Genomic DNA, 12537 nt, shown 5'->3' with positions numbered 1-12537 from the left:
ATGAGTAACACAACTCCTGTAGATTGAGTTAACAGCCATTTGTTTATATACGTGCTGTAACATAACAACAGATTGCCATTTTTAGCAGTTTTGGGCTGAATGACTGTGGCTATATGTCTGTCAGGATAAATCTGAAAATGCATGTCTTCTCTACGCACTGAGACATGGCAGTGCAGAGGGTTAAAAGACGTCGCATTCAAGTTTATCTTTAGACAGTAATTTTAGATTTGAAATTCAATATTGATTTTAGAACTGTTCAAATGATTTACTGAATGTAACGCAAGTAAGTAAATGTAATTAAATTACCTAAAAATTAGCATTAATCGCTTACTTTACTTTTTCAGTGGATAAGTAATTTAATTACAGTACTTTTAGTATAGACTGTTATAAAGAAGAAAATTAGTGGTGTTGCTTATATAAATGCTTATATAGGCTATTATTGAGTATTCATCAAAACTCGTTTTAATTTCCTTGCGTGAAATGAGGAATGAGGAAAGAATTCTCCCATAATAAATACAGCCGTTTGTCACTATGCACAACTGTTTTTAATTGTATTTAGTGTGAATTGATCTGCCCAAGCTTAGCGCTGTGACTGCAATTAAGATTCAGTCATTTAAAAAGCCTCATTGTTTTGACCCTGGGAAACAAAGCGCTGATTAAATTCTTAATTATTTTGTTGAAATCTTTTAGAGTATACATTGCCCTGTTTGTCTGGGGTTTGTAGGAGCTGTGCAGTATATAATAAGTGATGTTGGCTGTGAATCTGATGTTTACTGTGTAACCTAGGGTCTGTTGTTTTTTCTGTTTTTGTTTTATTACCTCTCGGGAGCTCTTGAGATATTGCCAGAGGACCTAAATCCAACTCCTGCCCATCTATACATTTGCCTAGAAATTTTTTAAGCATGAACCTATACTGCTAGATTATGTTCTCTAGGTTTTTCCCCAGGAACAACAGTCCTGCTAAGCCCCAGCTTACCTCTAAATCTAATACTTATCCTGCTGGTGCCATGGACCTCATGGACCTAATGCCTGTGTTTTGTAGACTTAGAGGGGATCAGGGGTTGTTGTAAGTCCACATTTTAACATTGGATTTATGTTGCATTACGGCCAAAAATCTGATTTGTCCTTTGCATCAAACAGAAACTCAGTGGCAGATTTACTTTAGGCTTAGTTGTCACTGCAGATCAAGGTAAGGATGTGTTCCTTTACATCACATGAAAACATGTGGGAGTCTTTTGCAATATTTATTTGAACTTAACATGATCTGACACAGACAAAAATGCAACACTTTGCATTTTCTTACACAAGCCTGTAACCTGATGGGAAATAAGGCCACACTGTACAGTATGTGTCAGGTTAAATATTTCTCTCTGTTTTTCAAACTAGGGGCTCGACAGCAAATTTGAGAGAAAAGTAGTAAAATATTGCAAATTCAAATGCAAAATGAAATGTAAATGTTTTCATTCTGCTTTCAAAAGACACAAGATTCTTCATTATTTTATTATTCTATTATATTGACAGCCATATACATTTATTTAACTCTAATGGTAAATATAAATGGAAAGATAAATATCAAATAAATATTTTTCATAATTCACTATTATGAAAAATATCATTTTGTATAATTCGCAGCATTAGCTTAAACATCCAGTGTTACATGATCCTTTAGAAAACATTCTAATATACTTATTTGCTCATGAAACAGTTTTGCTGCTTAATATTATAAATGTATAATAAATGTTTTTATTTATTTAAATTTATTTGAAAAGGGACCATGCACAATCTAAACATAAATGTTTACATTTCATGCATTGCACCAAATTAAGCCAATGGATAGTCTGCAGTCCTTAGTCAGGTAATCATAATCATAGGTAAACATAAAAACATAAGACAACAAACAATCTTATAATAAGATTCTCTGATTAGTATACATGTAAAAACCATTTATTTGAAATAGAAATCTTTTATCAATTTATAAATCTCTTTTACTGTTTCTTTTAATTAATTTTAAGCATAGTTTAAAAGCAGCTTTTAATAAAAAAAATCATACTGACCTCAAACTTTTGACTGACAGGGTTTTGTTCTCAAGTTCTTCATACAATTACGTAAATTGACCTTAGTTTCAATGCTATTGTGTGGTTATGACATTTCTCATTTGGGATTCAAATTATGATCCATATCCAGCTTGGTTCTATGACCTAATGCTAAAGGTCAATACAAGATGCTGTGATTATCATACACTCAGAAAATCATACGGGCTTGGAGCGCCATGAGGGTGGGCTGATGATTCAGTTCACAACATGATGGGATTTAGACATTTGAATTGGTGATTTCTTCCACAGCTTTTCCTCACCTTAAATCTCTTCTAGCTGTGCTACAGTACAGTATATGCATCAGCCACAATCATTTTGCAGAATGTATTATTTGACATCAGCATATATTTTCTTATACTGATCATACTGAAAGTTCTTTTCACCATGTGCTATGCAATTAAACGTGCAATCTTAAAGCGTGCAGTAGGTCTTAATATGAGGTGATCGAAGGTCATGAGGTGTTTCACAGTGAATGCATATATACTACAATCGCAAGTGTCTCATTGAGCTGCGGGGTTGTCAGCTCGGCTCTGCACTAGCAATTTAATGAATCACAATGTCAGGGATAAATCTGATTCTTCATCCGGCTCATCACATTGTCTCCTCGTGAGTGTTATGTGCTGCTCTGACTCATGCAAAGGTTCCTTTGCTCACAGCCACAGTGAAGAGACACAGTTGTTATCAGCAGCACATAGAGGGCATCGATCCTTTCATTCATTTGTTTTCAACCCTCTTGACCTCAGCTGCCAGCACCTGAAATAATCACTCTGAAAAACAACGATATTCTGTTCTTCACTTGCTGTTGAAGGCCAAATAGGACAGTTACCACAGTAACAAGCAGTAGATTATCTGATGGTTTAAGAAGGCCTCGTAAAGACTGTTTAACTCTGTAAAGAGTCTGTGAGGCACATTAGAAGCATTCACACTGAAAAAAAAAATACGGTAACACTTTAGTATAAGGTCCAATTCTCACTAATAACTAGTTGCTTATTAGCATGCCTATTATAAACATATTGGCTGTTTATTAGTGCTTATAAAGTACATATAATGCATGACATCTATAATCATACCCAATACCCTAAATTTAACAACTACCTTATAAACTATTAATAAGCAGAAAATTAGGAGTTAATTGAGGCAAAGGTCATAGTTAATGGTTAGTTAATAGTGAGAATTGGACCCTAAAATAAATTGTCACCAAAAATAAATTATTGATTTGGTCCCATAAAAAAAAATCTAAACATTATTAAAAGAAAAACTATGTTTTATAGCAAAACTATGTAAGATAAGACTTAATTAAAGGAATAGTTTGAGTATTCCACTTATTTATTTTCTTCTGTAAATTGATTTGTAATTTTGAAAATGTATCTTGTTTAAAAGATGCTTTATAAAAAAACAATACAAATTATTATTTTATTTTTTTTATTCAAAAGGTAAATGTAATAAATAATGTCATTTTCAGCTCCGGTCTTACTTTTGAAATATATTAAATCAAGACAGAAATGTAGGGCCCTATGATTTCTGTGAGGTGGACTGGAATAAAAGCAGAATTTACTGTATAATGCAGAATGTCATGAAATGTATTGAATACGATGAATACGTCAAAGTAAGTGTTACACTTCAATCAAAACATAGTGTCTGTGAATATTAAGCAGCAAAAAATAATATTTAAATATGAATCTGCATGTCTCTGTGTGAATGAATGGCGCAGACACGCGGTTTCCTTTACTCCACAGATACTGAAAAGCATAAATGTAATTAGCAGAAAAATTTAAATACTCAATATTTTCTGGAAAAAAAATATATAAAAAACAGAATTATATCTATATATTTTTTTATTAAATCAATTAATTAGAGTTGCTTTTGGAAACAAAAAATTATTTTAGAAAAAATAAAACACATTTCACAGGGCCATTTTTGATTAATACAGTTTTATTTAACCATTAAAAGAGTGTAGAAAAATTCTAACTAATAATAACAATAATAAAAAAACAAAAACAAAGAGACACTACACAGGATCTGTTAAAGCAAAGTTATGGGTTCAATACAAGGTAAGCACTAGCAAATGTTATTTGTGGCATAATGCTGATTACCACAAAATGTGATATAATAATACTAAATATAAATATACTACAAAATAATAATAATAATGATAATAACAATACTTTTTTCATTTTTTTTCAAAAACAGCTATAGCTGTTAACTTTAATCAAACATATTCACAATAAACCATGAAAAATATTTCACATATGTATACGAATCAAAACATTTAAAACAAACAAAATAATAATAGTAATTTGGGCAAAAATAAAACCTACAAATGTCACCCTTTATTAAGATTTGCTATCAAGCTCTTGTGGTTCTGATTGGGAAAGGAGTCTTTTTCTCCTTTGTGTTGCATGTACCCCTGCCCAGCTTACCTGGACTTTAAAAACAATACTGGTCCACACTACACTACTACACTACTTCAGAGACGATGACTTGTTTGTTTTACATTTCAGTTTGACAGGCACATTTACATCTCAGACTGAATGTCACCAGACCAGCTGCACTCTATGAACTGATGAGGAACTGAGCCATTGAAGGCACATGACACACACATCAGCATGCTCTTTCACAAAAAAAGGACAGTGTACATTAATCTACATTCGTCAATGTAAATGTACCCAAATCAGCCCAAAGGCTAGTTTTCATTTTTTAGCTTCATTTCCTGCTGTTTCACATAGGCATCATTGCCAGATCCTTAAAAAGTCATTCAGTAAGTTTTGAGACAAAATCAGGCATGCCTTAAAATGAAAACAAGCCCTTAATGGCTTTAACTGGTCATTGATTTCAGTTAGATACAGAGTTATTTATAAATATTGGTATGTTTTAATAGATTGTTTACTTCATTTTTAAGATATGAATGAATGGAGCCGCTGACTCCATATTCTTCTTTGTCTACAAAAAAAACAATCATGACTGATATATTTCCTAGCTGTTTCTTTAGTTCTTTAGTAGTTTCTTTATGTCTTAGATAACATTTAAACCTTAGTTTGTATATGTAAATATTTTATCAAATCGTCCCCTTGGGATTATAAGGTTGTATCTGAGATTTTTGTCAAAATTGAGTTATTCTCACATTCTTATTCTGTGTCAACGTATTTACATCATGTGATAGATTTTTATAATGTTGTGTACACTATGGGACTTTTAATTTAAAAAACGATAAGGTTCTATCTACACAGTCAAATGGAATACTAAAACTTTGAAGCTCAATATCTCAAAACTACTCGGAACGCAGATAGAACCTTATAATTCCAAGGTGTATTTGTTTTTTCCATTTTTTTTTTATTTTTTTTTACAGAAAGAAGGATACTGCTTCAGTATTTCAGTGAAATATAATGTAAATTGTAGTAATTTTTGGAATATCTCCTCTTCTTTTATATAGAAGGGTTGCTATAACACATCAAAGTATGTAGAAAAATATGTGTGACAGGAAGGAAAGATAAATAAAAAAGGGATAAGGGAAAAAAATAGAAGTTAATTATACACCGACATCAATCCTTGTACATACGATCCCATTTCTTTACAAAGGGACATTTTGCACTCAATGTTGTTATTGTAATGACTTAACCATTAAAGAACCTACTCAAAAATACCCCTTAAAAACCATGGCCAGTTACAACTTAATAAAAGTGCCTTTATATGTGAGATCACATGCTGATCAAAAGGCTGTCATCATATCTCCTGGCAGAGTCGAGAAGCTTTTGTTCTGATATCTGATTTTCAGCAGATTAGATGCAAAGTGTTTGTCATGCAGTGTATTCACCATAGTAGACAGTGTTTGTTAACTGTAATATAGCATAAATGAGGATTTTGGTGGTCCCTATATGCACAATACACCGCTCACTTTTGGGAAATTCCCATAGCCTCCTTTCTGGCAGTGACTTCTCTCATTTGTTAAGGGCTTTGGTTTGCCAGCGTCTCAAAGAATGTCTTAAGCAGTGTGATCTCATTTCATCTGCTTTTGTAAATAGATAGTCATTTTTATTTTTTTTCTTCTTACCACAAGTAGTTTTTGAGGTGTCTCAAACAATTCAGTTGCAACCACACAGGAAAGGAAACAGCTGACAGCTTTCACGTTTTCTCCTTTTATCATACTTAAACATCGTGAGGGATGTAAAGTTATAGCTGACCTCAAGATATCTGTAAATTTCATACCAAGTGTGAGTGTGAATCAGTTCCACAACATAATCTTTTGTGGGCTATTTTAGGACTGTCTTCACTTGCATTGGGGAAAAATTAAGATGAAACAGTTTTAGGTGTTCAGAGTTTCAGTTTAAATGTCTTGTCTTCAGTTAACTATAGTGAAAGACACATCCACATTCATCCTAGACTTTTGAGAGAGGGAGTGTCCCAGTCAGTGTTTGACTTTGCTTTTTTAATCATTCAGTGCTTTAAGACATGAAGTGTAGAGTTTAAAAACATCTTCTTAAAGTGTATTGACAAATCTGCCACTTCACTGACATGGTTTTAGCTTTTCAACTAAACAATCTGCCCAGACATGCATTTCCTGACTAATACACACAGTATCATAGCGAAAGAAGCAGACTCGGTGCTCAAGGCACTTATTTGAGTTTCTGTTATTTAATTCTAAACACACAAGGCTGGTTTCCTGTTTCTGCTCGCTTTATTTCCCCATTACAAAAATAAATGAGAGATGGAAAATGGGGCGAGCGGTCCACTTCACCAGGGAGGAAATGAGAGAGGTCAATTTTGTTTTGGAAATCCAGTCATTTTCTTGGCATCCCAAGAGTCCTCTTCTGCCAAAATCTGTTTTAGCCATATGGACACTGTGCATGTGCTGTATACAAATGTATGTCCTCTGTCTGTACTTGAATGGTTTCAGAAAGCAACAGAATTTAAAGGGATACTCCACCCCAAAATGAACATCTTGTCATTAATCATTTACCCCCATGTCCTCTCAAACTCGTAAAAACTGTTTGTCTTCGGAACACAATTTAAGATATTTTGAATGAAAAGCGGGAGGCTTGTGACTGTCCCATTGACTGCAAAGTAAGTTACACTGTCAAGGTCCAGAAAAGTATGAAAATCATCGTCAGAATAGTCCGTCTGCCATCAGTGATTCAACCGTAACAATATGAAGCGTCGAGAATACTTTTTGTACAAGAAGAAAACATAAATAATGACTTTATTCAACTATTTCTTTTTCTTAAATTGTGTCCTGAAGACAAATGAACCTTTTACGGGTTTGGAACGACATGGGGCTAAATGATTAATGACAAAATTTTCATTTTGCAGTGGAGTATCCCTGATTGAACCAGGAGTTTGTGGTCATCTGAAATACTGTAACAGGTATTTTTTTATTTTTTTTTGAGTTGTTTCTGAATATTTAGAGTGTGTTCAAGGCTCTATGGTTGAACAATCAGATTTAAAGAATATATTTCCTGAGGGAAGGTTATGTATGCGGCCAAGGCTGTTGCGATGCCTGCTACACACACACACACACACACACACAATCCGATTGTTCCATTAGAGTGACAATAGAAGCTATTGACCAGAACTATTGAATTGGAAAAGTTCAACTACAGTAGCTTGTTGAATAAAATTATAGCATTCAAGTTGATTCTTTAATTCTTTACAATATGCGTGTAATGGCTAAATGAAATAAAACGATATGTCCTATAGCCTAACAATAAAAATTGTTTTGTCTAAACAAAAGCTTGTTTCTGCCACGTGATTTAAAAAAGGAATTGCAACTTTTTTATAGAGATATAAACACCCAATTCAGTCTTTTCTTTTTCTCAGAATTGCAAGAATATATGTTGCATTTTTATATTATTTATTTATTTTATATTTATATGTATATTAAAGATGTTGTACCTGGCCCAAGAATTGCTCACAAATTTCATGATTAGTGATATTTTATAATTAATCAAAAAAATTTATTGTTATTCTTAATAACATTTATAAAATAATGATTCATATTCATAATGAATATTTATGGCCCTATGAAATCAATTTTATTTATTCTGTTTAATAAATAAATTTTTGGATTCTGTTTTTTTTTTTTTTTTTTACTCCATTTTAATGGTTAAATTAAAGCGTATTAATCAAAAAAGCATGTCTTGAAATCATGAAAAGTGATTTAATAGTAATTTATTACAAGTTTTTTATATGTCATTTTAGGGCCCTACGAAATACTTTTATTTTACAATTTTTTTTCTGGTAATCAAATGAAAGCATAAAATATTCAGAACAGAACATGCAAGATTCGGATTTAAATGGGTCATATGATGCGATTTCAAGTTTTCCTTTGTCTCTGGAGTGCTGCAAGCTGTTCATGCATATAAGATCTGTAAAGTCTCAAACCCAAAGAGATATTCTTTCTAAAAGTTCAGACTCATCCATGCCTTCCTAAAGCACCTCATATAAACATTCCCCCACATGTCTATGTCACTGTGTTAGATGTTTTGCATAACACAGTCCAAATGTTTACTCAAAGAAAGAAGGCCTAGCTTTTATTCTTGCTGTAGTATTGTTTGTAGTATTGTTGGGGCACCGCCATTTCGTGGAGAAGCTGTGTGTTTCCAAATATAGTAAGGGGTGTAACACTTTCATCACATGCTTGAGGCATTCAGCCAATCACAACGCACTGGATAGCTAGCCAATCAGAGCAAACCTCAGACAGATGAGCTTTTGTAAAAATGTATGTGTTTCAGAAAGGCAGGGCATAAAGGAAAAACAATAATATACAGTATGTGGAAAATAATTTTACTTTTACCAAATACACAAAATAATGTTCTTTTTAGCAACATCATATGACCCATTTAAAAGCTTTTTTGCAGCTTAATATTCACAGACACTAGCCTATTTCAAGATCTGAATATAAGTGTACTGACGTACTTTCGATTTATCCGTACAAAGTTTGGCGAATTCCATGACACTAAGAATCATTCAGTAAATTCAATTTTTATGACTGGATTCCACAATTCCGTCCACGTTTTCCACATCGCAGGGCATCATAGGGCCCTACATATTGTTTGTATTTATGTATACAATAATTATTTATTAGTGTCAGAAAGCTAAAAAAGTTCACACAAAAGTTATTAGACAATAGACACTTACATAATAAATAATATTTAATAAAAAATACAAATAAAAAAAGCAACATCTCTGCTTACTTTATTGTAGACTTACTAATCTAAAGCCAGAGTCTCTAAAATAAGAGAATCAGCAGGTCATTGTGTTTGTGTTCAGGGGGCGCCTCGTGTCTGATCTTGTCTTGGGTGCCGTCACGTGAGTCACGACTTCATATATCACACTGATTCAGACTGAGGTGCTTTTATTGGCTGTTTAAGAACGTGAGATGCTAAGGTGTGAAACGCAGGTGATAATGCATGTCAGTGCAGAGAAAGGGAGAAGAACAGAAAGTGTGACATGCTTCACAAACCTAATCTCTAAGATATTTTTAAGAAATGATTAAATTAATCCCAAGATGGAATGATCTGATGAATTATTAAACACCGAGGTCAGCCATTATGGAATAACCCAGTTCAGCTTTCCTATAATAAGATAGAGGCCGAGTGGTTGCCTTGGAAACGGCAGATTTATTGACCTTGCATGGCGAAGCTATGTCGGATTCAGAGCAAGAATGGAAAAATAACACACAGGCGTGAGGGATGCATGTTTATCAGCTAGCCTTTTCCCTCTAATGAGAGCAGCTTGGCCTGAGCTCCGGGGGCAAGAGGTCAGACACAGTGATCTGGTGCACATGTGCACCACCGTGTGTGCAAACTGAGTCACCGCTGCTTTACAAATGAAGTTTGGTGCAGCCTCTAGGGGACTGGAGCATGGACTCTCTTTGTGCTAATTCAAGATGAATGATGTGTGTCTTTCTAACAGGTGTAAAGGCGTTTGATCCAGAGGCAGAAGTACATGCGGGGGTATGTCACCATGAGCCGTCCTATAGCAGCCGACGGATACTCACCCTGCGAATGCTGAGCGAAGCGGGTCGAGGGTCGGGTCCGCCTCAGTCTCCTGTGATTGGTCGCTGGATGGAATCAAGGTGAATGGAACACAAAGAGCAGGAGCTGAACCTGCCAGAGGGAGACGAGGCATGGTGAGCTGTCCTGTGTGTTTTTAGAAAATACTGTATGTCCGCTCTTAAAGCGGTAGCTCAGCCAAAAACAAAAATTCTGTCATCATTTACTCCTGATACAAACCTGTATGACTTTCTTTCTTCTGTGGAAGATAAAAGAAGATATTTTGAGAAATCTTTTAATGTTTCTTGTTTGTTTGATGACGCTGAGAGTCAATTGTAACCAACACTGTTTGGTTACTAACATTTCTTTTATGTTTAACAGAAGAGAGAAAATCATACAGATTTGAAATGACATGAGGGTGATTGTTGATGACAGAATTTTCATTTTAGGATGAACTGAGTGACTTGGTTGACTAATGTGCTTGTATTTGGACAGGTTGAGACGACCAATAACTGGATCTGCTTTGATCAAATAACTGACGTTTTAGAAAAACTATATTTTTTTCGAAAGGATTTATTATTTAATAATGTAATTTTTTTTATTAAATTCTACCCCAACAAGGTGCTTCATAAAAATAAAAATATAAAAAATGTGTGTATATATATATATATATATATATATATATATATATATATATATATATATATGTAAAATAAAAAAAGATACATAGTCTATAATCTTATTTAAAGTGCTGTTTTGATTAACCCTGTGTATATAATAATGAAGAGTTACATTTTACCAAATTAAGTAATAGATAATTGTACACTAATTTGACATCCTTCTAGACCTTTTTTGTACTTTCACAAAATGTATATAATAAAGCTTTCCACTCTTATTCCGACACATTCATAATAATAATCTTACAATAAATATAATCACCTCAAACATTATTATTATTATTTTTTTTTTTATTGTTTATAGTATTTATTATATTCATATTTATTGTTATTATATAAATCAGAATAACAATTTGAGTGGAATAATAATAATAATACGTATTATTATTATTATTATTATTATTGTTGTTGTTGTTGTATTATGTATAAAATAATATAATTTAAATATGAATAATAGTGTTTATTTAATTATTTATTAATGTCTATATAATTATGAAATATTAAATTTCTCTAATTGTCACTCTAACGACTTATCATGTATGGGCACGAAATGCTGTTTTGGGTTTAAATTATTTCATCATGTGATATGAAAGAGGCCTCGGAGTGTAAAGAGAGACATAAAGCTAGATTGTCTACCAGGAGCAATGGTCAATAATAGAGTGTCAGTATCTGTCACGCCCCTGGACTGTCTGTGTTTCTCTCCCCATGTGCTCGCCATGACCTCGTTTACCCTCTTGATAATCATGTCGTTTAGTTCAGGCGTATCTTGTTAATTGTTCTCATTTCCCCGTGCATTTAATGTGCTGTCTGTCTTTGTTCGGGTCTCAAATCGTCATGTTTGTGTGTCACCAGCCACTCCTTGCTGTGGATATCCCCTGTGTTTAGATTTATTTTTTGATCCACATCTCCGAGTTCATTCCCTCCTACACAGTTCGTGACAGTATCGTCAATATACAAACATATTTAACCACTCAGTGCTTTGACTGATCAATCAGACTCAAGTATATAATAAAATCAAACATAAAGGATTATGATAACATTTAAATCAGTGACTGCATCACACATGTGCAAGAAGTCTTTAACATCACCTAACCGAATGCAATTGTAATGCAGAGTGCTTGATGATTCATCGAAGTGTGTGAAATGTTTTACGATGAGATGATATGATTAGATATGGAATAAGACAAATAGAGAGTGAGATTATAGTGCAGGAGAGAGAGAGGTACATAAGCCAGATGCGGCCACTGTGTAGCAAGGGACAATTCAGGACACTGAATCATTACGACAGTCGGTGGATTGTCTGTGATCAGTGTGTGTGTGTGTGTGTGTGTTTATATGGAGCATCCAAGCACGTGTCTCTCACATGTGCTGTCTCACGGTCGCGCCCTCCCCCAGACGTTCAGTTAGTTACTGCATGCGCACCACCACACACACACATGCGCACACACACACACACACACACAAACACACACACGCACACACACAAACACACACACTCACTCACACACACACACACACACACACACACGCACACACACAAACACACACACTCTCACTCAGTTCCAGGGGCCCTGTGGGTCAGTTGTGGGATTATTATGCAGCTAGAGAAGTTTCAGATGGTTCCCTGAAAGGCAGATTTGTCCTGCATCGCCTCGATCCGCCATTTAATTACGCCTCTGTAATTTGATTAGCAGAAAGTGCGCGTGAGTGAGCATTTAAAGGCTTATTCACTCTGAGTGTGTGTGCGTCTGTGTGTATGCACTCGTCTCTCGGCTCCTC

The 12537-nt window shown here is 34.2% G+C and overlaps 1 protein-coding gene across 2 annotated transcripts in view; it reads left to right on the top strand.

Moving 5' to 3' along the window:
* LOC113099998 (thyroid hormone receptor alpha-A) overlaps positions 1–12537 on the top strand; it is a 36263-nt gene that overhangs the window by 12070 nt on the left and 11656 nt on the right. For both annotated transcript variants that reach the window (XM_026264867.1, XM_026264865.1), the window contains exon 2: positions 10002–10218. In XM_026264867.1, coding sequence (XP_026120652.1) covers positions 10169–10218 — 50 coding nt within the window. In that variant the 5' untranslated portion in view covers positions 10002–10168. The remainder of the gene's footprint in view (positions 1–10001; positions 10219–12537) is intronic.

The sequence above is a fragment of the Carassius auratus genome, unplaced genomic scaffold, assembly GCF_003368295.1.
Source record: "Carassius auratus strain Wakin unplaced genomic scaffold, ASM336829v1 scaf_tig00217098, whole genome shotgun sequence".
Taxonomy (NCBI): Eukaryota; Metazoa; Chordata; class Actinopteri; order Cypriniformes; family Cyprinidae; genus Carassius; species Carassius auratus.
Note: the sequence above shows the minus strand (reverse complement) of the source record. Positions and strands in the feature narration are given on the sequence as shown.